This window comes from Candoia aspera, chromosome 1, assembly GCF_035149785.1.
Source record: "Candoia aspera isolate rCanAsp1 chromosome 1, rCanAsp1.hap2, whole genome shotgun sequence".
Lineage (NCBI taxonomy): Eukaryota > Metazoa > Chordata > Lepidosauria > Squamata > Boidae > Candoia > Candoia aspera.
The window spans coordinates 87509075-87535633 of record NC_086153.1 but is presented as its reverse complement, the minus strand read 5'-3'; the positions used below and the strand labels follow the sequence as shown (position 1 = coordinate 87535633).

At 38.5% G+C, this 26559-nt stretch overlaps 1 protein-coding gene across 4 annotated transcripts in view; it reads left to right on the top strand.

Moving 5' to 3' along the window:
* The window catches only part of GRM1 (glutamate metabotropic receptor 1), a 180490-nt gene that overhangs the window by 97371 nt on the left and 56560 nt on the right, over positions 1–26559 (top strand). For all 4 annotated transcript variants that reach the window (XM_063308947.1, XM_063308956.1, XM_063308974.1 and 1 more), the window contains exon 3: positions 24135–24370. In XM_063308947.1, the coding sequence (XP_063165017.1) occupies positions 24135–24370 (236 nt within the window). The remainder of the gene's footprint in view (positions 1–24134; positions 24371–26559) is intronic.

The window sequence follows — 26559 nt, the reverse complement described above, 5'->3', positions numbered from 1 at the left end:
TTTACAACAAATCCATGATGCCCATATCTATGTTGATGGTACAGTCCTGCCCATCAAGAGAAACACTATAACTTGGCTCTCAGAGACTAATGAATGTACAACAACAAAGAGAAAGTTACAAAAGGAGAATTAACCAATGTAAAAAACCCACTGCCTGTACAGAGGATATACTCCATATTATTGCTGTGGCCACTGCACATTCATCATATTTACAGAAGCTGCTCCAAGTGAGGAGGTAGTCAACAAACAGCAAAATATTCTGTCTGTATCCATTTTTTTTCACACATTCCAGCCATCAGAGAAAGCTACTCATTGGTAGCCAGCTCTACATACTCTTTTAAAACAAACAGGAAATCTTCAGTTCCACTATTCCATCAGAGTCAAACCTCTGCAGTTTAGTGGAGGTTCTACTGATTAGCAGGCCTGGATCACATATTTATTAATGCAAACATTGTGTCACCGCTATGTATCTCATATAGACACTTTCTTTCAGGAATTCTATGAGCAGCAGAAAATATGCTATCCAAAAACAAAACAAAACAAAAGGTTTAGGCCTTGAATACAATTTGCATAAAAGTATTATATTTACAAATATACTTGTATTACACTTATATTTATATAAATGTATTATATAAAACAACAACTGATATATGCATGTGATGAAGGAACCATAAAAGTAAGATTCAGATTGCTAGACTGCAGTGTTTAATTGATGCACTCATGTATATATGTGTTTTTTTAGTGAAGTCTGCACACTCTTGCTACAATCATAATAAATAACACATAATTAAGATGGCGGGAGAGAGAGAGAAAGAGAGAGAGAGAGAGAACAAGATGGACAGGCAACCATTTGTGGAGAGCATGGAGTTGACACCACTGAAGTGGGGAGGAAGATGAAACTTTTAGCATGCTTTTGATAGATTGGAGAAGTTGAGTTACTCAGAATAAGCATGTGATGCCTATTTGAGAAAATTCTCCTTTGTTAGGACTTATTGCATGAAAAATAAGAGTGGAAAATCATACCACCAAGACTTGCCACTTTTCTCTTGAATTTTGCCAGGACGATCTTGAGGGTTCCAGGGGACTGCAGAAATGAGGTTGGGGGTTATAGACTGCTGATCTCTACCTTAAATGGTTTGAAAGAGCTGAAACCTGCAGGACATGGACATGCCCAGAACTGATTTAAAATTCAGAAATAAAAAGAAACAGGACAATAGAGGATTCCAAATGCCTTATTTCTACTCTGAAAACGGCAGATAATTCAAGATCTGGAGGGATACATAGATGACAAGAGTCGATGAAGATTCTCAGTCATCCAGGTAGAATTGTCTGTAGGTTGAGTCATGGCAACTGGATTTCTTTCTTTTTTGGTAGAAAAGTTTCGCTGGTTGTCCAAGCAGTGAAACGTTTCTACCAAAAAGAAAGAAATCCAGTTGCCATGACTCAACTTACAGACATAGATGACAAGAACCTTTTTCTAGATAATAAGAATCTAGCTTTTCAATGGTAGTTTATTCTCAAGTAAGTGGCCATTTGCTGCTTTAGACTGATTTGTTGTGACTTGATGGTATAGACTGAACTTACAGGATTGGTGGTTGCCTGAGTGTTGAATATTTTTGTTTATATTCCACCACTTTTCTGAAATGGGGTTTCTACAAATACATAAACCGATTCCAATGAATCAGTAATTACATGGTACTTAGTCACCTTTGTGTGGGTGCCCTGAACAGAAAGAAGCAGTTCTGATTTAGTTTAGCCAAGCTTAGCTTACAGGTTTAGGCACATGTCCACATTTGTTCTTCAATCTATTTTCATGTTCCTGTCAGGAATATAATCTTTCCATCAGGTTCTATTACATATAATTCAATATGTCCATAATGAAATAGCCAAGGTTGAGCTTCTTAAAACTGAAAAACAGTAGATTAGTTATTGATACCCAATAATTTTTCTCTCAGTGTGCATATTTTTGGCATCCTTCCTCAGCATTCCTGCTGTGCATCTACACAGATTTGCTAATGACTCAAGATCTTTAATTCAGGCTGCCCCCTCCGGATGTGCTTGGATTCTTTTCTGCTTCTTTTCTGATACAGAAAAGAAGTGTGTTTTCTTGGCACTATAATTGGGATTACTGGTTTTTGTGGCAACCTCCTATCAACCTTTGGAGAAACTTCTTGAGATGATTGTAGGGTGCAGTTTGTGGCATTTTGTTTGTAGGATTAATAACAGACCTCAGGCTTATTCCTGAAAGGAAGGAGTGAGTTAAACAGGCCTCACAGTAGAGAAAAGATGCTTAGAAGAAAGCAACTCATTGTGCCATGCTATTTCAGTGTTTCTGCCAGGAATATATTTTGCAACAGGTTTCCTAGTTTAAGTAGTTTGACATTTAATGATATTCAGTGGGGCTTGCAGGAAGCCAGGAACAAAGAGTGAAAGGAAACAGACAACTAATCCCAGATTTTTTCAAAAATGTTGATTTCCACTTCTACCCTTTCTAAGGTCTGTGATACTTTACTGCTGCTATTTGTAGACCAAACTGTACACCATCTATAGGGGGAAAAAACTGAAGGCAAAATATCTACACTTTAGAGAAAGGAACTTGACAGACAGGATGCTCAAAAATTAGGATTTGGGTATGTCGCAAAACTTTCATATCAGGCAAAATTCCAGGTCTCCTCTCAAATAGAAAGTATCTCTCTCTGTGTGTAGATGTTCTTGTAACTCTTCTCTAAGTTCATTTTTATTTCTAGTGTCCAACATTACTTTCTGCTTGTAGAAGATGCTTGCTAATTCTTTTAAGTAGCAGGGAATTTGTGGACAGTGGAAGCAAAACCTGTCTGGATTTGCCAGATTTTTGCAAATGTTTTTCTGTATCTTTAAAGGCTTCATTGAAAGGATAAATTGCAGCTGGCAAAACTCTCTCTTCTGTTCAAAAGTATTATGAATTCTTCATGCCAATTTAATAGAATCCAACTTTCAAAGTTTGTTTAACAGGAACAGCTGACAATCACAAACCAGTAGTATAATTGATTGTAAACCGCCCAGAGTCCCCTTTTCAGGGGAGATGGAAATCTGAAATATAAATAAATAATAAATAAATAAATAAATAAATAAATAATGGGGAGGGTTGATTGCAGAGCCCTAGATTCACATCCCTGATTAGCCACACTAATTTATAAGATTGCTTTTGAGTAGTATGATGTACAAACTTAGCTGTTATGGTTTTTAAACCATAATTCATGGTTTAATGTGACTGGTGATCCCAATCATTTGTGCCAATGGTTTGTACAATGAGTGAAACAGCCTATTATATTATATCTTTTCTAGCATCAGAGTTCTTCACCATTCGTAAGCCATTGTCTTAACAAACTTCTTTGTATACTCTCACAAACATACATACATTTCTGGAACTGTTACCGCTTCTGTATCTTTAATTTGGAGATCTGACAGTGAAATGCTAAATGTCTATCCAGAAATAATTTAATTAAATAATTTAATTAAATTTAACTAAAGCATTGATGATCAAAGAGATCAAGATGGTATGCCTGTAACAACTTTAAGAGAGGAGTAAGGGAATAATTTGTATTATTGAGTGGGGAAATTCAGCCAGTTATGATTTATTCCATCAGTTAGGGCAGCCTTGAAGTCTTGTAAACAAACAAACAAACAAACCCTTTTCCCATATTTATCACATTTAAGGAAGTAGAAAATAAATATTATATACAGGAATAGAGAGATGAAAACACAAAGAAATGTTCCCATATCTGACTCTCTTCCTAGATATGTTGGAATACAGTTCCCAACATCCCAGCTAGCATAGTAATACTGATGAGGGATAATGGAAATTATATATATCCGGAAGACCTCACATTGAGAAAGGTGAATGTCCTTTTTCAAAAGTTTTTATGGTACTCTTTTTATTACTGGAAAAGTACATTATGTCAGCTATTACATATTATACACACACACACAAACACACACTGTCTGTCCTTTAGCTTGAATGCTTTCCAATGCATCTTCCATTCCAAAGTTTAATGTGGATTTGCTGATTTCTTCACAATCTTGTACATATTTTAATGTGCATTATCATATCTTCTGTTGCATTTCTATACTTGACATTTCTCTTCTATTTCTTGGTTTATTCAAAGCAAAGAGTGAAATCCAGTGAAAAGCACCCACTGATGCTGTGATTCACACCAATGTTTCATGCTAAGATGTAGCTATTGTAAAATGTCATGAGAAATTTTCAGTGAATGAGCCATTTGGTGAATTCTTGTTTTCTATGGCCATTAGAGTGATTTGAAAAAGTACTTTATATGAGATGTGTGAATCAGTCATGATCCAGTTTGAATTCAAGATTCAAATGCATTACTGTTCCGTTTGAACCAATATGAGATTCAGTTAAGTAAATAAAAGATTTAAACAAGGACTATAATGAGGAAGTATCAAAGTACTTGTAGCTATTTCACTTGTAGCAAATTGGGATGAAAATTACAGGGAAGGTAGACTCTTTAGTGGAAGTTTAGCTGGGTACCTCCAATCATTTCTTTGCAATAAATGATTAAAATACTTCTCCTGCAACTCTTTTAAAGGCAGAGTTAGCAAGAAGTAGTAAAGAACAATATAGCAACCTTCAAATTACCCAGCAAAGAACCTATTGTGCTGAACTAATGCAGAAAACTCCTACAATTAGCAACCTGTTTTAAAACTAAATAGTTACTGAAGACTGAACTGTCCACCACCTTCTCACCATTTGCTTTTTTTGACTGGCAGACTTGTTGGCACAGATCATTGACTTCAACAAATGATATGTTATATCCTACTTGTGCATTTCTTTAAAAAAACCAGGCTGAAAAGCATGGGTATGTATTCATTATCATTACTGGGTATGTAAGACACTATGTTGTAAAGAAATATTCTGGATAATATACATAATAATCTAACAGTAAACACACTATCTTAAATCCCCTTGTGTAGTGAAGGAGAATCCCTCACTCAGTGCAAGAGCTACAAAACTGGTGGGAATAAAAAGAGGCCTCACTGGTTATAGCACTTCTGTGTAATCAGGGAGAAGCATGATAGCCTGACTAGTCCCATCCATTAGTCATTCTAATTAAGCTCACTGTGCTTAAAGGTTTTTGCTTCCCAGTTTTCTACTCCTTTAGTATTGGCTGTAGCAGCATATTCTTCAACCAGATGAGTGAAGGCTACAGACTGCTACAGCAAGATACATATGTAATTTGGCATTGCTGGTCTGTGGCTGTATTCACATGTTATATTATAATGTTTGTTTAATGCTTGTTTTCACTAAGATAAGCCACAGTAGCTGGGTTTGTATTTCATGCTATACCATCAGTGATGATTTACAAAAGGCAATAGTTCTGCTCACTCATGGCAGAACTCTGGAAGCAGGTTCTGCTGTTGTTATTGGTTTTGAAGGGCCACAAGGGGTGTGGTTGTTGCTGTTCTCCTCTCACCAAACCAGGCTGGGTAAGTTTTTGAGAGGTTCTTTTTAATTTTCTGGAAGGTTTTTTGAATATTCTAGAAAGTTGAAGAGCCTAATTGGTGCCTTGCAGCATCTTCCAATTAGTGAAAGTGCTGGTCAGGGCTGGGGAGGAGACCTCAGTCCCTCTGCTTCATTTTTAGAAGTCATGTTGCTTCACAAAGCTTCTTTCAAGAGGATTTCCCAAGAAACGCTGGCGAAGGAAAGGGCCTCTTCAAAGCTTTGCATGGTTTGCTTGTCTAACATGCCTTCTACTTAACCAATATATGCAGTCAGTGTGCCATAAAATTAGCAGACCTCCACCAGCATACTTTCTGTTCCATCTCTTTTGTCTTTAGCACCATACCAGACAATGATTAAACTATATGGTTTGTCCTACCATAAAGTATGTGCTCTACTGTCCTCTGAAGGCTGTCATTAGGGGAGGAATTGGGAAAGGGTGCTTGATTTCTTCCCTGCCAGCAATATTTTCTCTATCTGCTTTTCCAATCAGAAGAAATTTGATAAAGATGGTTGTCCCTATCCATCTTACCTTGAAGAAGCAGTAATAGGCTAAGGAGGACAATCCCTAGTGCAACCATCATAAGGGGAATAGAGGTTTCTCAGTGGAAGCAGCCAAAGAAATGATATCTCATTATTTTTGAATGAGCTTGTGGGCCATAAATGTGTTCTTTGTTTCATTACAATAACATTGCACTAGTTAATTAGATTGGGTGATTCCAGGCAAAATAGAAAGACCTTCAATTAATTGATCCATTCTCTGGTGCCCACAGTTATTCTTATTTCCACATTGTAAATTGAGGACTCACTACAGTATTCTCATGGGACAGCTGGACTAATCTTCTGTTCCTGTTATTGTACTGAAGAAATGTTTCTGCCTTCATCTCAGCCCAGCTAAATCATCTTCATTCATTCCAGTCCTTAATTAGGCTGATTCAGAAGAAAGGGAAGCATCTCTTCTATTGCTACTATTTACCCTTAACACTGTTTCATTGTCTTCCCTGTAATGAGCAAAAACCCAGCACTGTGAAACTTTACATTGGAGCAACTGAATAAACATTGAGGCAGGTATCTTCAGTATCCAGCAACAACAAAACATATACACATTCATCCTAACCATCCATAAAATTATCTAAAGCACAGATTGGTAGGAGAGGAGGTTTGCTTGATTGGGAATAACCAGCACATAAAATAGCACTTAGGAAGCTGCATGTATGAGCTGTCAGGAAAGAAATGTATCTACAGGCTACACCTGGAATAATTCCCTGTAGCCACCTCATGTTCATGTACTTAAGGGAGATGCAGATGAAAAAGCTGCAGCATTTTCATCAGAATACCTATATAATTCAATTATTGTCTGGCACATTCGTAAGCCCAAGTGGAAAGGAAAACAAAGTATGCTGGTGGAAGTTTGCCAATTTTCTGGTGTGCTATTTTCATATTAGAGAGCCAGTTTGGTGTACTGGTTAAGGCACCAAGCTAGAAACTGGGAGACCGTGAGTTCTAGTCCTGCCTTAGGCACAAAGCCCGCTGGGCGACCTTGGGCCAGTCACCTTCTCTCAGCCCTAGGAAGGACACAATGGCAAACCACTTCTGAAAAACCTTGCCTAGAAAACTGCAGGGACTTGTTAAGGCAGTCGCTGAGAAATGGACATGATTGAACCGATTAAAAAAAATTACCAGTTAAGTGGCACCAGTGGAAACTATATTAGGCAGAAAAGAAACTCACTGGTGGATTCATACTTTACACTAAACCGTGGTTTAACTATGATTTATTATATAAAACAATTATTGGTCTCATAAAACCCCCAAAGACAAGCAAACCAAATTATTAGTATTAGTATTAGTATTAGTATAAGTATTTTTATTTGTATGGTCACCATCTCATCTAAGAGACTCTGGGCTTAATGCAGTGTCTGGCTGCAGGAAAGTCCTCATTCCTCAAATCATAAGTTCTTGTTAAAGTGAAAATAGAACCACTGCAGTGACCTGATTCAAGATGACATCTCAAATTGCTCCACCTTGATGCTCAAATCAAAATCTTGAAGTAGGCTAGTTTAATTTCACCAGTCTGTTCGCTCCAGTGGAAAGGGGCCCAAGTCTCTTTCCTTTTAGCATCCAACTGAAGGTGTAGCTGATGCAGTCCACACTTTGAGGGAAGGGCTGATTTCATCTAGAGTGCCACTTCAAAGCTTCATCACAATAAAGCATCGTTTCAAAGATTTGCATGACCATAAGGTGAATATACAAATGAAGGTGAAACACTATATACCACAACACTATTATATATATTTTCTACACAATTCAGAGGAAAATGACATTTATTAGAATTTTAGCATATTTCTTATGGACCAACATGGCCTGTTTGCATATACATTTCTTATGTCCAAAAATGAACTACAATTTAAATTAGAACTTCCCTGTGTGGGTTTCTAAGTCTTAACACAGGTAGATGTAATTGATGCATGCACACCATTGTAGTGGTGTGGGGTATTTGTTTGCCTTGTGCCAAGTTGCAATGAGATAGCTGATGTCTTCCACATTTGATGGCTCCTTGGTTCAGGTGGTTTGCTCTATGAAGTGAGAGGGGTGCTGCCTTCCCTCATCTAACACAGTGTTAATTGGGCTTGAAGTCTGGATTTTTTGCACTCTTTTGAGCTCATCAAAAGCAAATACCCAGTCTCAGATAAGAAATACTTTCTCAGCAAATGTTGAAGTGTTATCTACAATTTTTCACAGGCACAGTGTGCACATAATTTATTGTAAAAACAATTATGCCTCAGCACTTACATAGTCTCTTCTCTCTAATCTTCTCAGAAATTGTTCACACCCTGTATGATGTGACCTCAAATGCAGTGTGAAGATATCGCAATTCACAGTTTAACCCCCACCCCACCCCCCGCCAGGCTTCTTCCACTTAATAATTTCCTTATTGTTACAAATTAATAGCACACTCTGCAGCTCAATAGATGTAATTTCAGACCACACTTATAAAACAATATGCAGTTTATAAAATTAACCAAATAACAATGTTGATCTAAGGGGGAAAGAAGTCCTGAAGTGATGGGGTTCCCTTTCATGATATCCTGGAAAACATCCTATCCCTTTTCATTTGCATGAAAGAAAACAAAGCAGTGCACATCCCTGGGACCTTTTCACTGGGGTTTCCAAACCTGTCCATCAACATCTGATACCGGTGTCCAAGCGTCAGGAGAAAGGGAAGATTTAGCATTCATTATTGCAATTTGTTCTTATTTTTCAGGAAGTGAATACATTTCACTTTTCTGTATAAGGGAAATAATAGAGGCATAAACATGTGTACTAAAATAGGTAGGCTTATCACTTCCCCATCCAGAAACTAATGAAGCAAAATACTGACACATCTAAACATGTTCAGAGAGAAAGATCTGCAACGAATGGCAATGAAAAAGACATGCCATTTTTTAGGAGACGCTTATTTTAATGCCAATGCTAGAGCAAAGAAGATGATCTTCTGCAAGGCCAAGACCTGCATTTTAATTGGAGAGCAAAAGAGGCATGGCCCAAGAGTGAGGCAAGAGCAAAAAGTAGACTAGTACAGAATTTCAGAGGGTGCTTTGATCTAATGAAGCTTCAACTGGAGTGCCCCTTCAGAGCCAGACCCTTTATTGAAGCAGAGCTTTGGTGGGCAGCCCCTTTCTATGGAAGTGTAGTAGTAGCAGGCTAAAACAAGTTGGCCTGCTTTGATTCAAAGTGCCATGGCTGAGTGACGCAGTTTTTTTGAGTTGAGGTGCACTTCGAATCAGAGGGCTGTGGTGGTCCTGACTGAAGCAACTCCTCTAGGAATAGTCCCATTTTGCAGAGACTCAGTGAAAACAGGAAATTAATAAGTGAACATTTAACTCAAAGGAATAAACTAATACACATTCTGAATGATAATTTGGAAATTATAATTGAAAATATCTAATTCTTTCCCCACAGATCTAGGAACCAGCCCTTTTTCCATCTCACTTCAAAGAAAAAAATCTCACTGTTCTCAGCAGGATTTGATTTTGATGAAACACACATAGGCTATATTATTGTACTATACTGAATTACACTGAACTGTATTGTTGTAGTATACTACTATAACTTACATTATGCTGTATTTCTTTATTAACCCTGCCTTGCTAGAGTTTGCAAGGTAATTCCAGCTTCTCAACCAAAAATTTGGCTGTTAATAACACACGCGTGCTAAAAAATCTGAGCAACAAATATGGTAGATTAAACAAATAGCATGCCATGGAGGGAGTGACTGGTTCAGCAAGTCTGCCTAAAGGAATAAGGACTGTTAGACAGAGGAAGTTGAGAGGGTTGCTCTAAGGCAGGGGTCCCCCGGGCCATGGACTGGTCCTGGTCCGTGGCCTGTTAGGAACCAGGCCGCACAGCAGGAGGTGAGCAGTGGGCGAGTGAGCGAATTTACCGCCTGAGTATTTACAGCCACTCCCCATCACTCACATTACCACCTGAGCTCCGCCTCCTGTCAGAGAAAGCAAGCCCATTGGCTGCTATCTCCAAACAGTGTGAAGAAAAAAGAATAAAAGGTCGGGAAAAAGAGGAAGTGCTTGAATCATCCCAAAACCATCCTCCGCCACCACCCCCGCCTGTCTGTGGAAAAATTGTCTTCCATGAAACCAGTCCCTGGTGCCAAAAAGTTTGGGAACCACTGCTCTAAGGGGCAGAGGAGACTGGAACTATGGCCTATATATGACTAAGAGACCCCAGAAATTTAGTCTCAGCAGTTAGGTAGACAGGCATGAAACAGGAGGTTTAACAGTTGTAATATTGAGAGCTTTATGTCAAGTAGCCAAAGAGTTGTGAGGCTGCTAAACTCTAGCTCATCAATCCTAGGACTTTAACTGATAGTTTTACAAGTTGACACCACTGTAGCCTAGCAACCCTGAATCAAGAAAGCCAGATCGTTTTTGCTGAAGGGCTAGAATTTCATATACTTATTTGTACAACAATGCACACTCTTTTGGTCTTTTACACCTAGATCATCAATGCAATGGCTCTCACCCTCTTAGTGATACCACCACCAGCAGCTAATGTCCATTTATCTCCATTTTCAGAGCAAAATAATAGCAACAGGTCAAATTAAAATTAGCCAAAATCTCATGGGATAGCCAAATTCTATATGATTTATGATTTCTCACATAACATCTCATGAGATTTTGTTAATCTTACATGGTTTTTTTTAGTTTTATTTTAAAAATGGGGGAGTCACATGAATTGGACCCAATTCCTGAAAAGACAGGCAATCCCAGTAACTATTGAGTTTCAAAGGACAGATTTTAATTCCCTTAGACAACTATTTAGATCCTTTGATATGTAGCACTGAAGTACCAGAATGTCAGTTCCCCCTGCCCTCCCCCTTTCATTAGATGTACCATTGATCTTAAACAGTAATGGGTGGCTATTACATTTTTCTTACATGGCTTCATATTTCTCTTTGTTGCTGGTTTTATTCTGCTTTGTTTTACACTGGCAAGAGTTTCAGTGCATTGGAGTAGTTTACAAATATTGTAATAAATAAAATAATTCTGGGTTTCTATGGTATCAGTATGCTAAAGTTCAACATTTTTAGATGTAAGCTGCCCACCACCAGTGTATGTCTCAAATATACAGTACAAATGGATATTTGAAAATTATTTCATAATAAATTTTTGTTTGTGCTTATTCATCACCCCAGTGTTAATATATATTCCAAATTATAATTAATCAACTTTGAACAAGCATGGCTGTGCCGTCATTTTATATAGAATTCCATTATCAAGTACGTTGTCTGAGGAGTGTCTCACAGCTTGTAGCTCTCCTATTGAAGAGATCTTATTTTGAGGCAGTCTAAAATTGCAATCCTGGATGTTGGAGAAGGGGTAAATTTAATTAAATCTTCAGTTCAAAATTTAAAATAAAACACAGATATTTTAACTCTAGGAACTCTCACTAATAGTAAATACTTTATCCTGTGGCCTTTTTTTCTGGATTAGTTGGAGCTCTGGACATGATTTACAGTGATAATTGCTATCTCTGGCTATGCCTGGCCAATAGAATCTCTCTAGGAGCGATATAATGTCCTATCTTTGCCTAAATGTCCTGGCCAGGGATTCTCACGAGCTACCTGGAGAATTTGCCTTCTGTATTCTTGAGGCACCACTATTTGTTCAAGTTTTTCTTTAGTTAATGGATGTGCTTTAACCTGATAGAATATTTTAAAAATGTCGTTTTTGTTCTCTGAGACAGAAGCAAACTCATTCTGGGATCATCCATCTGGTCTGACATCTTATCCTATTTGTCCAATGTACTCACCTCCATACACTGGCAGCACACAACCCATGATGATCAGATTGATCAGGAAACACTCATTTTTCCCCTAGTTGCCACAGAACCATTTGGGAGACTTTCCTCTTCAGTTCCTGCCTTTTAATTTTTCCCTTCCCTTCCCTTCTCTGAATGGATTAAAAAAAAAATCTGCAGCAGCAGAATGAGAGCTTGGCTACAGGGGTTGAAACCCAAAATGGCTACAGAGAAAAAGGGCAACTCTCAGTTGCATCCAAAAGCCTCATGTTTCATTGATTTATATACAGTCTGGCTGCATATTAAAATGCCTTGCACCACTCAATCAAATGAATAAACAAACATATGAATTTATTATGTGGCTAAGACCAAAGACAGAACAGCAATGTTTGTCCTTGATTTTTTTTTTTAATTTCCTCAGATATTAACTCGGAATATGCACAAATACCAATATGGGCATCTACAGAGGGGTGGGGTGGGAATGACAAACTATGCATTGTGATGTTGCAATGCAAACTCTACATCTGAGTTGCAGCATTGCATACAGCTACATAAGGAGCAGAGTTTGTATCATGAAGCTGGTTTCATTCTTTTGATGAAATCTTGGTGTGCTGTGGACGTCTTGACATTTGCTGTAGACAGCACAGATAAAATGCAACATTTCCTTGCAGAGTTCCCACTTGCCTGCATTAATAAAAAATTAATTGTCAAAATGTCCATTCTTACATAATCTACACAACACCAACTACGTGTAAGAGAACAGTACGGGTATTTTTGGAGAAACTCCCAAACTTGCAGAAGTACAAAGAAAGTAATGCTTCTAAAAAGAAAGAGAATCCTGACTCAGTTATCTCAAGGAAGGGGCATGCGTAGACTGGCAGGGCAGTTTGAATAGGAAGATAGGAAACGTTTATTCTTCAGTGGTGCTGCACTCTTTCCCAAGTGGCATCTATGATTCAAGATGCAGTGACCTGATTTTCACACTGGATGAAGGTTTGCTTGGTTTTGGCTTAGCATATTGCATGAACCCAACCAATAGTAGTTTATAAACCATGATTTATGACATAGCTTGTTGTTTGAACTCAACAAGTTTTGGTTTATTCAATACTCCATGGTAAACAAGCCATGGATTAGTGCAATAAATGAACCCATTCAGTATAGCACTAAGGGTGCAATCAAATAAGTGAATTATTTATATATGCGTTTCTATGTTTATTTTATGGGCATTCCGTATATTCAACATATTTAAACTTGTGTCTTTTTATGAGCTTTGTTGGCAGAGAAGAAGGGAGGGAGGGAGGTAGAGTGGCTATAAGATATTATTAACATATGCAAAAAACCTTTCAGAAATACTCATCTCAAGAACTCAAGTGGACATGATGCTCAGTGTATGTTCCTGTTATCAAATGTGCAAGGAACTGCCCTTTCTATTTATTCAGACCCCTCTTCATGTACCCATAAAAATATAAATGATTAAAGAAATTACATTTATTAACATCTATTTCATGTCGCAGCAGTACTGCCTGTATAGAGATGGAGACTTATGTGGCTTGGGCCAATCTGCCTACAGTTTGAGTTGGAAAAAAAAAAAGTACTGTCACAGCGCAGGAACGCCAAAGTGCCTCGGCACACACCCTGGAGAACTACTAATATGCAAGCAAAACAGCCACTTTTACCAAGTGCTGAAGATGCCAGCAGAGCTAGAGATTCTCATGGTAACAACTCCAAGTGACACTAGTATGATAGGCTGATAAAATGTATTATGCAAATATATGCAGTACATATGGTACTTAAGAACTCCTGACTAGATATTTACAAAACAGACTATCTATCATAGTCTATAAGACTGCATCCGGTGTTTTTAATGGTTTGAGGAAAAATCCATAAGAACGAAGGAAGGACTAATGCTCTGAAATGCCATCCTTTGACGTCATATTCCTCACCCCCCTGTTTAGTTCCATTAATTGCAAAATATGCAAAGCCATGTTTTGAAGGCAAGATTATGGAACATTAGGAATTAACACAGAATATTTTATCAAACAGTATGACGAAGCAGATTATGCATATCTATACAAGAGTAAATTACTCAAATCAGAAGCATATTTATTTGACACTTCATTTATCTTAATGTTCTATGGCTTACAATAATTGTGTTAAGACTATACCTCAGTATTTGCACTGTGAAGAATACCACAGCGAGGTGGGGAGAGCACGCGTGTTTCATCTTCTTCAGTGGTTCTCCACCTATTACAACAGTTGGTTATACAAAAAGTTACTATTACAGCATTATTCCTATTTCTTAAAAAGCAAATTTGGTTTCATATGACACTCACAACTAAACAATAATGAAACTATCAGTCAAACAGACAATCTTATCTCTTCCCCAAATCTCTCTCCCTTTATTTATATCTTTTTTAAAAATAGAAAAGGCTAGTTTGTTTCTCACTGAGCCTGATTTTCTTCACTGGTAACTTCTTTAGACCAAAACCATATTTTAGCCTCATGGACAGAGAATACTAATTTCACAATGACTTTTTCAGAGCGTGCTACAGATTCAGGCATCCCATAAGTTTACATGTGGTATCTGTAACTGAGCTAGAGTCACTCTCTCACTGCGATAAATGAAACCTGGTTTGAAGACTTGTAAATGTGACAGAAATATAAGGGTTGCCTTTTTGCAGCATTATGTGGTGAAACAGACTGGCTCCAGGTTGGCAAAGGAATGAGACAAGGCTGTATACGCTTCCCTTATGTGATGAATATAGATTAAGGGAAGCTGAATTGGAAGTAGATGAACATAGTTTTAAAACTGGAGGAAGAAATATCAATAACCTGTACTATGCTAGTGACACCACTTTGATAGCTGAAAATGTAAAGGATCTGCAAGCTCTAGCATAAAAGTCAAGGAGCACAGTGAGAAAATGGGACTAAAATTAAATATAATTGGCGATGACAACAAACTAATGACAACAGATATTACAACCAGCCTCAGAGATGAAAATTAAGATACTGAAGTGGTAGATGGCTTCTCCCTTTTAGGATCTACCACCGACGGTAATTAAATTTGAATAATAAACAAGTAGTCAAGAAATCTTCAGCAAAGGATCATTACCTTGTCGTGGTGCTGGAGCTTGAGCACCTCAATGATGCCATGAGCTAAACCATGAAGGGCCACCCAAGATGGGAAGGTCATGACAGAGAGGTCAGACTAAATGCGATCCCTGGGGAAGGTAATGGCAACCCACCCCAGTATTCTTGCCGTGAAAACTAAATGGATCAGTACAACCAGAGATATGTTGGTATACCATCAGAAGATGAGACCCCCAGGTCGGAAGGTGGTCAAAATGCTACTGGGGAGGAACAGAGGATGAGTTCAACTAGCCCCAGACGTGATGACGCAACTAGCTCAAAGCCGAAAGGATGGCTAGCGGCCGACGGTGCTGGTGGTGAACGGCGAATCCAATGTTCTAAGGATCAACACACCATTGGAACCTGGAATGTAAGATCTATGAGCCAGGGCAAATTGGATGTGGTTATTGGTGAGATGTCAAGATTAAAGATAGACATTTTGGGCGTCAGTGAACTGAAATGGACTGGAATGGGCCACTTCACATCAAATGACCACCAGATCTACTACTGTGGACAAGAGGACCACAGAAGAAATGGAGTAGACTTCATAATTAATAGTAAAGTGGCTAAAGCAGTGCTTGGATACAATCCAAAAAACGATAGAATGATCTCAATTCAAATTAAGGGCAAGCCTAGGGGGAGATATGCCCAATTAAATGCAAAATTCCAGAGGTTAGCCAGAAGAGATAAGGAATTATTTTTAAACAAGCAATGTGTGGAAGTGGAAGAAGACAATAGAATAGGAAGGACAAGAGACCTCTTCCAGAAAATTAGAAACACCGGAGGTAAATTCCAGGCCAAAATGGGTATGATCAAAAACAAAGATGGCAAGGACCTAACAGAAGAAGAAGAGATCAAGAAAAGGTGGCAAGAATATACAGAAGACCTGTATAGGAAGGATAACAATATCGGGGATAGCTTTGACGGTGTGGTCAGTGAGCTAGAGCCAGACATCCTGAAGAGTGAGGTTGAATGGGCCTTAAGAAGCATTGCTGATAACAAGGCAGCAGGAGACAATGGCATCCCAGCTGAACTGTTCAAAATCTTGCAAGATGATGCTGTCAAGGTAATGCATGCTATATGCCAGCAAATTTGGAAAACACAAGAATGGCCATCAGATTGGAAAAAATCAACTTATATCCCCATACCAAAAAAGGGAAACACTAAAGAATGTTCAAACTATTGAACAGTGGCACTCATTTCACATGCCAGTAAGGTAATGCTCAAGATCCTGCAAGGTAGACTTCAGCAATTCATGGAGCAAGAATTGCCAGATGTACAAGCTGGGTTTAGAAAAGGCAGAGGAACTAGGGACCAAATTGCCAATATCTGCTGGATAATGGAAAAGCCAGGGAGTTTCAGAAAAACATCTATTTCTGTTTTATTGACTATTCTAAAGCTTTTGACTGTGTGGACCATCACAAATAGTGGCAAGTTCTTAGTGTTATGGGGATACCAAGTCATCTTGTATGTCTCCTGAAGAATCTGTATAACGACCAAGTAGCAACAGTAAGAACAGACCACGGAACAACGAACTGGTTTATGGTTGGGAAAGGAGTACGGCAGGGCTGTATCCTATCACCCTACCTATTCAGCTTGTATGCAGAACACATCATGCGACATGTTGGGCTTGAGGAATCCAAGGCTGGAGTTAAAATCGCTGGAAGAAACATTAACAATCTCAGATATGCAGATGATACCACTTTGATGGCTGAAAGCGAAGAGGAACTGAGGAGCCTTATGATGAAGGTGAAAGAAGAAAGTGCAAAAGCTGGCTTGCAGCTAAACCTCAAAAAAACCAAGATTATGGCAACCAGCTTGATTGATAACTGGCAAATAGAGGGAGAAAATGTAGAAGCAGTGAAAGACTTTGTATTTCTAGGTGCGAAGATTACTGCAGATGCTGACTGCAGTCAGGAAATCAGAAGACGCTTAATCCTTGGGAGAAGAGCAATGACAAATCTCGATAAAATAGTTAAGAGCAGAGACATCACACTGACAACAAAGGTCTGCGTAGTTAAAGCAATGGTGTTCCCCGTAGTAACATATGGCTGCAAGAGCTGGACCATAAGGAAGGCTGAGCGAAGGAAGATCGATGCTTTTGAACTGTGGTGTTGGAGGAAAATTCTGAGAGTGCCTTGGACTGCCAGAAGATCAAACCAGTCCATCCTCCAGGAAATCAAGCCAGACTGCTCACTTGCGGGAATGATATTAAAGGCAAAACTGAAATACTTTGGCCACATAATGAGAAGACAGGACACCCTGGAGAAGATGTTGATGCAAGGGAGAGTGGAAGGCAAAAGGAAGAGGGGCCGACCAAGGGCAAGGTGGATGGATGATATTCTAGAGGTGACGGACTCGTCCCTGGGGGAGCTGGGGGTGTTGACGACCGACAGGAAGCTCTGGCGTGGGCTGGTCCATGAAGTCACGAAGAGTAGGAAGCAACGAAACAAATAAACAACAACAAGTCAAGAAATACTGTATGCCACAGTCTAGCATGCAGTAGAGCAGCCATGATGTACCAAAAAAAAAAGACAAAAGAGGAATGATACACAAAATAAAACACAAAGGTCGTGAACATTAGTTTATAGGGTAAACAGGCAGAAGATGAAAAGAATGCATCCATAAGCACCAACTAGCAATCCAAAGATATGATGCTACATCACTAATCTCCCTCCGTACAATAATCTAGGACACAACTTCAACAGGGAAACAATAGAAATTTTACAAGAAGCCAGACTGAAAAATGCAAAGGAATTATTGGAAAAATGGCACTCTGATTAAACCATGATAACTTGACATATGCATATCACCCTTACCCATGGATCTAGCAAAAGATATAACCAAACACTTCACTGACATGGAAATTAATGGCTATCCATGGAACTCTCCCACCCAAACATGTGTACAATTAATAGAATAAAAAAAATATACACAATCTTTGTCAACCAATGAACTGCACTTCCCCAAATCTCCTGCACTGATGTCAGCCTAGCTATGGAGACCAGATCAGAAAATCAACTCCACAGGAAGACCAGAACTATACTTGGTTGGGAACAGCTAGAGTAACAGAATCTTGGAAGTCTGATTGTACTTTACCTCTCGTCCTTCTCATACTCCAGTGAATCAGGGAGGCGTTTGCCTGAACCGTTTCTGAATATTATTCTTGCTTTCCACGGCTTTTCAGTGCTCTTTGCCTAGGTAATGGTTCTTGCATATTTCAGTCAAGGTCATCCCACTTACTCTCCACAATTGATCACTTAACCTCATACAATAATAAAAAGTTTGTAACCCCAAAATCCAAAGAACTCTAACAACCCGATACACCAACCCTGAGCTAAGTATATCGTCTACTATCAAAAATATACTTATTTTAAAGGCCTGACCCTGACAGCTTAAAGAGGCAGGTGTGCATACATTAATCTGTTTTCCAACTCATTAGGTGTATTCAGCATTTAGTCTCTGATCCTTGCAACTACTTGTCTGTTTCCCACCTCTCTACATAAAGGTATCACCGCCATAGATGTAGGTGGTATGCTTATGTTTAACTAGGTCTGAAAATATTGCTCCTATATAAGGGATGGACACTCTTCTAAGAGCTATACACACTTGATTCCCATTAGTGTAACTATTTAATAACCCTCTTCACTTTTATGTTTGAATTCTATGGTAATTGGACATTATTAATCTGCCTTGTGTCACAATTTCCCATCTCTGTGCATGGCAATCTTTTAACCAAAACTGTGCATGGTTGTTACATGAACAGTTGATCAATTTAAGACTTGGCATTAAGTCAAGGATCCATAAATGTTAATAGCAATTAGCAACATGTAACTGTATTGCCCTTTCCCTATGAATAAAGAGCTGACATAACGAATAGGGAATAAGTTCAAATGTAACATCAAATCCTTACTTGATAATATAATAGTAGCAGACTGTGCAAAAACTGTGCATAGGTAATTTATCTGCTGCAGTGGTTGATAATCTCACAGGAACCATTACATTTGATGAATTCTCTTCTGATCAAGCCAAGAGCAAGGAATCTTTGGTCCTCCATGCATGTAGTTTTGTTGGCAACTATAAAACCCTGAATTGTCTCCTCCTGGAATAATTTTTTCTACTTCCCAGTTCAGCCTACAGTTCTAGAATTCTCAGGTTGTCCCTCATCCAAATAATAAACAGATATATCCCTGCTTAGCTTCCTAAAATCAACCATTGCCTGCTAGGTACTGCCAGCTGGGTAGTATTTTGTCTATCATGACCCAACTCTCACACTGACTCTTTCACTAAGTTATGGGCAGTTCAGTAAAGAATTAGGACAATATGCTAAGCCATCAATTACGTTTTGTGACACAGTTTACACACTAAGTCAAGACCTCAAATATGGTATGGAGCTCTGCGTTTAGCATTTGAAGCTAAAGAAGGAACTCCCCCTTTGGGATGCCTTTTAACTAAGTGGAATGCTGTCAGTTGGTAGTTAAGGTAAATCCCAAGGAAGAGAAAACTCTTCTCTTCTTGGACTGCTCCTCCTTGTGCAACTTGTTCCAGTAAAAGCATAGAGCTGTTGCTATGGTTGTGCAACATTAAGCAACCAAATTAGGGCTGCTTGTAGAAAACTGGCAGCCATCCCGATTGTTGCAAGCACATCCTGAAGTCACAGTGAGAACAACTGGTCGTCTCTTTTTTTTTCCTGACACTGAGGAATACTACTGCTGATTTTGCATACATGCACACACCTTTCAAGTGAGTGCTTTGCCTTTACATTTTCAGTGCCCTTATAAAGCATCAAACTTTTCACTGTTGCACGCAAGCTACCCAAGTCAGAGCCAAACTATAAAATGAACAGTGCATCAGTGTTAAAAGGGGATTAATCAGTTCTGTATGACTATTTCTATTGCGCACGTTTAAGGCAAATATTTAGAATTTTGTGGTGAGCTGACATATTAATGATGAATAACATAATCTATAATTTTACTTGCAGTTTTGGGAATCATTCAGAATCTTGCACCTGATCATTAGAAATGCCTTCAGGGATGGATTTCCCCTTTTAAAATATGGGTCCATTATTTGTCTAAAATGTAGTAAGCTGCTTCTCATAAATGAAAGCTGGCTACTTGAAGTGAAGACAACTTGAACAAAAACCTATGCACCTATTTTGTGTAAAATTTGGCAGATTTATTTTACTGATAAATGATCCTATGCCTGCAGATTTCATCCAGATTTTTTCAGAACTTAAACAAGTTAGCTATTTGTTGATTTCCCCATTGGGAAGATAGGTTTCAATTTTTGGAAGCAAATTTCTAAGTCCTAAAGCAAAGCAGATGCCCAGCAAAGTGATCCAAAATGAATTGAACTTAACTTGAACTTGGAAGACCTTGATTCAGATCCATGCCATAATGTCATTATATTATCTTGAAAACAACCACTGTAGTTTGTTTGGATTCAGTTTAGCATGGTATGGAAAATCAGGAAGATATTTCTTTCTTGATGCTTATGTTTTGATTATTGTATCTTGAGGCCCTTAATTTTATACTATTTTACTATATTTTTATTTTAATAGTATATTATTTTAATAGCGTTTAACCATACAGATTAGAATTTAGCCCTATGGTGCATGCCAGTGTTTCTCAACCTCTGGAACTATAAGCTGTGCCAACTTCAACACCCAGAATTCTCCCAGCTAGCAGGGAATTCTCCCAACACAGCTTAAAGTTGCAGAGGCTGAGAAACACTGGTGTATGCTGTAAGTCTGCAAGAAAAGACCATAGATTTGCTAGGAAATTTCATTTTCCCAGAATGGTTTAAATCAGGGGTCCCCAACCCCCAGGCCTTGGACTGGTATCGGTCCATGGCCTGTTATGAACCGGGCCACACAGAAGGAGATGAGCGGTGGGTGAGCAAGCAAATTTACAGCCTATTTACAGGTGCTCCCCATCGCTCGCATTACCACCTGAGCTCCGCCTCCTGTCAGAGAAAGCAAGCCCATTGGCTGCTATCTCCAAACAGCATGAAGAAAAAAGAATAAAAGGTCTGGAAAAAGAGGAAGCACTTGAACCATCCTGAAACCATTCCCCCACCCCACCTCCAGTCCGTGGAAAAATTTTCTTCCACGAAGCCAGCCCCTGGTGCCAAAAAGGTTGGGAACCACTGGTTTAAATGACTCAGTTCTTTGGCTATAGTTTTCTAGCAATGCAGAAGCAAAGGGCTGGAGTGACAGAATCTCCACAGCCTTCTCTGTGATTTGAGGAACAGTTAAAAATCTTTCTGATGTTCTGCCTGCATGAGTTTATTTTTATACTATGAAGTATTCCTTCCAGGAATCCACGTACTTTTTCTTTCTTGAATATCTTGAACCTTTGGAAGTGGCTTCAGGTCAGATGTAAATTCTTTATGGAAAGTCTCATTGATTTTTGTAGTCCCCTTTGCTGCTATGAGAAGCCAGCAAATTAAGCTCTTTTATGACAGACAGAGTTGCTGCTATCATTCCAGATGGAAGCAGCCATGTTTAGATGCCAACTTAGTCTGTTTTTCTGGTGACATGGCCATGCATATTAAAAATTAAATACAGACTGATTTGCATTTGCACTTAAACTCCAGGCTATGAGTCTTTGGAGGCAGAAAAAGAGAAAGCACTAAACTATGATCTTAAAAGTTTGTGAGCCAACATTTAAAAAGCCAGAAATGCCTCACCCAAGTGATCCATTTTTTCCATTTTTAGCACAGCCAGCTTGCGTCTGCAGTATCAAACCAACGAGAATTTATTTGTTTGTAAGACAAACCAATACCAGTGTTCATGAATAGCAGGCAGATTTTCTTTCAGTGGACTCAATTTTGTTATTTTTTCCCCATTCTATCATATTAGGATATACTTTTCAGTCCTCTGGTTTAAATTATCTTATCAACTTCAGGAGCTGTGCTAACTAAGCATAAATACTGTACATTACTAGTACCTTTTTACTGATTTTGTGCCATCAAGTTGGTGTTGACTCTTAGTGATCACATAGATAGACTTTTTCCATGATGATTTGTTCCCAACCTGGTGCTTCAAGTCTTTCATTAATGCAGTCATCACCACTATAATGGAGTGCATCCACCTTGCTGCTGGTCATCCTCTTTTTCTCTCACCACCTTTCCCAGTATTAGAACTTTCTCCAGAGAGCCGGGTCTTCGCATACTGTGTCCGAAGTAGGATAATTTGGACCTGGTCATTTGTGTCTTGAGTGAGAGCTCTGGGCTGATTTGTTTGATGAGCCATTGCTTGCTTGCTTGTTTGTTTTTGACTTTCCATGGTATTCTCAGGAATCTTCTCCAACATCAAAGTTCAAAAGCATCAATACTGTTCCTATCCTCCTCCTTCAAAATCCAACTTTCACTTCTATAGAGTGTCACAGAGAATACCATGGCTTGCATGATGCTGATCTTTGTAGGTATAGACACATCCCAGCATCTGAATACCCTTCCCAAGATCTTCATTTGTAGAGTTTAAGGAAAATAAACTTGACCTTGACAGAAATATGCAGGAACCATTACCTAGACAAAATGGGCTGAAACATTTAAAAAGTCCCGAACGAGGTAACATTCAGAAACAGATCAGGCAGATGCCTCCCTAATTGTCATGAGTACTGATGGTGAGCAGGAGGGGGCCCCTATCCAGGGGGGAAAACGCATCCGTAGTACTGAGGAGTTAAGCAGCCATTCAAAGAGACACAGATCAGACCCGCCTTAACTTTTGGGGTTTATCTGTCTGGGTTTTTCCCACGCTTCTTCAGTTTGTTAGGATTTTCTGTCTAATGTAGCAGTAATAAGAGACCTATTCCTTGTCTCGGCGTGGTTCCTGACTGTTAGGACACTAATTCACTGAACTATAAGGAGGAGGAGGAGATACAGCACAATCAAATTTGCAAGACTGATGTCAACCCTGTAAGGTAAACCAGACCAGGAAGACAACTCCACAGGAAGGCGAAAACTACTTTTATTGAAATTGGCAATCAGCAGCAGCAGCAGCAGCAGCAACAGAACCTTGCAATTCTCCTTTTTATAGTGCAGTGAATTAGGGAGGTAAGATTGCAAGATTCTGTTAGGGAGGCAGTCTCTTTTCACATTCCTCCTTAAAACTTCTTTAAGTTAATTTCACAGCTCTAGTTTTCTATCAATGAAGTTCAGGACTTGAAAGTGATTCCTGATATTCTCCTTGAAAATGGTGGGTATATGATTGAGATCTCATTGTGGAGACTGGTTGGTTTAACTTTCAACTTGCACATGAGCAGTATATGATCTGTTCCACAGTCAGCACCTGCCCATGTCTTTGATGCTGTAACTGAGCTCCTCCACTTCCTTTTAGCAATAATATAGTCAATTTGATTTTTACATACTCCATCTGGTGATGTCTATATATACAGGCATCATTTTGGTTGTTTGAAGACAGTGTTAGCTATAAAGAAATCATTGGAGTAACAGAAAAGGATAAATCATTCTCTTGTTTCATTTCAGTTTCCTAAACCATACAATCCAAATACATTTTCCTCTTTCATGTTTCTAACTTTGGCATTCCAGTCTCTGATCACAAGCAGCACATCTTGCTTGCATGTTCTGTCGATTTCAAATTGAACATAAAAACCATCAATCTCCTCTTCTCCTGCATCAATGATTGGAACATAAACTTGGATAATTGTCATATTAAAGGATTGTCCTTGAACTCTAAATGATATTATTCAACCACTGATTACATTGTGGCAAAGTACTGTTCTTGCTATACCCTTCCTAACTATAAAAGCAGTCCCATTCCTTCTTTTTTTTTTTCATGTCCTGAATAATAAACTCTGTGATCTTCTGACTGAAAGCATCCAAACCCAATCCATCTCAGTTTTGGATTCCTCACGCTGACAGACTTCTGTTAGCTCTCCCCCGCCCCTTTTTTTTTTTTTTAAATTTGGATGGTGCTGTTTTTCTAGGGCACTGAAGAATTGGAGGGGGGGGGCAGGAACAAATGTGAAGATATAGTAGCTCTACTCTCTGAAGAGATACAATACTTAAGATATTATTGGAGGAAGAAATAAATGTCAAATAATGCTTTGATGAGAAGGGGGTGTTAAAGCATAATCATGTTTTTCTTTATATTGCATCGAAGAGCTTCTACTTAAATACTATATAGATACGTGCTTTGAGCTAACCGCAGCTTTTTTTCTTCCAGTGATGGATGGGCAGATAGAGATGAAGTCATTGAAGGGTATGAAGCTGAAGCAAGTGGGGGCATCACGATTAAGCTGCAGTCTCCAGAAGTCTTATCATTTGATGACTACTTTTTGAAAATAAGACTGGAGACCAACACAAGAAATCCTTGGTTCCCTGAGTTTTGGCAACATCGTTTCCAATGCCGCTTGCCAGGTCATCCTCTAGAGAACCCCAACTTTCAAAAGAATTGCACCGGTAAATATTTACATATGTTTCTTGTCTGAACAAGTCTGAGAAACTTTTTGTAACTTCCATCAATTTAAAGTCTTTTTCTTGCTTTTCCAACTGGATTGAATAAAAACCTTAACAGAGGTATAGAATTAGCCCCACAATCCAGTATTCTTGTAGCTGTCAGCATGGTGCTGTCATTGGACAGCCTCCAGTTTGCCACTGGTTCTTTGACGAATGAATGAATAAGCTCAGATCCTTGCATTCGAGGAGTGAATGTCAAAAGATGGTGTGTAATAATACCTGGTGTATATAGATGTCCTCTGGCTCTGCTTAAGCAATTCTTAATTGCTTTTTTCCTTCTGCTGCGCTGAAGCAGAAGTTTTTGATTGATTCTGAATTGAATTTGTAGGTGGTAAAAAATAGAATAAAAGCTTGGCTTGATTGCTAACAAAGCTTCAGGCTTTTTTTTTTCCTTTCAGAGTTTCATGTATGATGTTAAAATGCTTTTGAGCATCTTATATGTGGTTTGTGTTAACATGGTTAGATAGCATTGAAAGCAGATAGGAGCTGTTCAAAAATTAACTGTATAGTGTGGCTGAGACTTTACTGGTACATCACAGACATAGGGAAAGCAAAAAATACTGATATGCCAACAGTGTGATGAGATTTTAGAGACTACTAAAGCTTTGTAGCTGGTAGTGAAATAACTGATTATTAACATTATTTTTTGTTAGAAGTAATTTATATGAAATGCAAAATCTTCTTACACTGAACTTAGAAAGTTTAATCACTACTGGCAACAAATTGAAATGTATACCTGCATGCTAGACAATAAAACAGAATTGTCTGGGATTCTGGCTTATCATGAATGAGCTAATAAGTTGATTAGGTCCTGCAAAAGATTTAACATGCTTATTCTTGGATTACAATCCCTGATTTTTGGGGTGGGTGGGTAGAGAGTGATGAAAATTGTATTTTAATCAGCATGAAAATAAGATTAGGCAGGTTTAGTCAGCATGCAAGGCATAGCCCAAACATTTTAATGGCCTAAGTTGCCATTCCTGCCCTAAACAAACCCTTAATGGTTTGTTTAACAGTCAGTGTAGCAGAAAAAGCAAAGTGGAAATAAATGGGATGTATGCCCAGGAATAAAATAATATAAAAGACTAAGATATGAACCAAGGGCACCCTGTTTCCCCATTTACCAACCACATGCTTCTGGGATGTGTTCAGATAGAACATGAGGGCAACAGCATTATCCTGATTTTGATAGTATGCTGCTTCCAGTTGTGATAGTAATATATATCCATTATATATATCCAAGCATTGGGGAAGAATGAGGCTGGAGCCCAGCAAAGATGTATGGAACAGGGCACAGGGAGTTTCTATTGTGGCTGTCTTTTTTAAAAGAATTGTTTTATTATTTTGTGAGCTGCCCAGGGTTGTGTTTCATAATATGAGCTGCTATATAAATCTTTTCAATAAATAAATAACCAACCAATCAACTAAGATATACTGATAAATGTTATCTTCTATAGATTTATCTAGTTACCCTTTAAAGCTGACCATGATGATAACTCTCACTTGCTGAGAAGTACTTCCTTTATCTGTCCCAAACATTCCACAATTCAACTCCATAGAATGAGTTTTCCCTATCTAAAATCTCTCATGCATACATTTACATGCCTGGGTCATGTTCTTCTCCCACAGCATTTTTCTATGTTAAACAGCCTCAGACCTTTCCTCCAAAGGAAGTTAACCCACCTGCTCTAATGTTTCTGTTGCTTTTTTCTGCATTTTGCTGTTCCTACAATATTCTGCCTGGTGCACAACTTATATCACAAGTACAAATCAAATTGATTAATGATAAAAATACACACAAAGAAAGGATATTGATTTTGTTTCTGTAACTTCAGTTTGCATGCTAATCAGGTATTATAGTGTTACTGATTCAATCCTTTCACTAAGAGAAGTTGAAGAAATATGTAGACCTGAATAAAACGGCATTTTTCATTTTTTCCCCACTACTGAGTGTCCTCTTACATTGATTTTTAGTTATTAGGTGATAGTTTTCATCCCTTGGGAAAGAATTCAGAGCTTCCTGAAGTTTGCTTGACTTCACTGAGATCAACATGTAGACACAGTTGACTGGATAAGTGTCATTGGGACCTAATCATTTAATATATATAATTTCTGCATATTGTTCCTGGTTT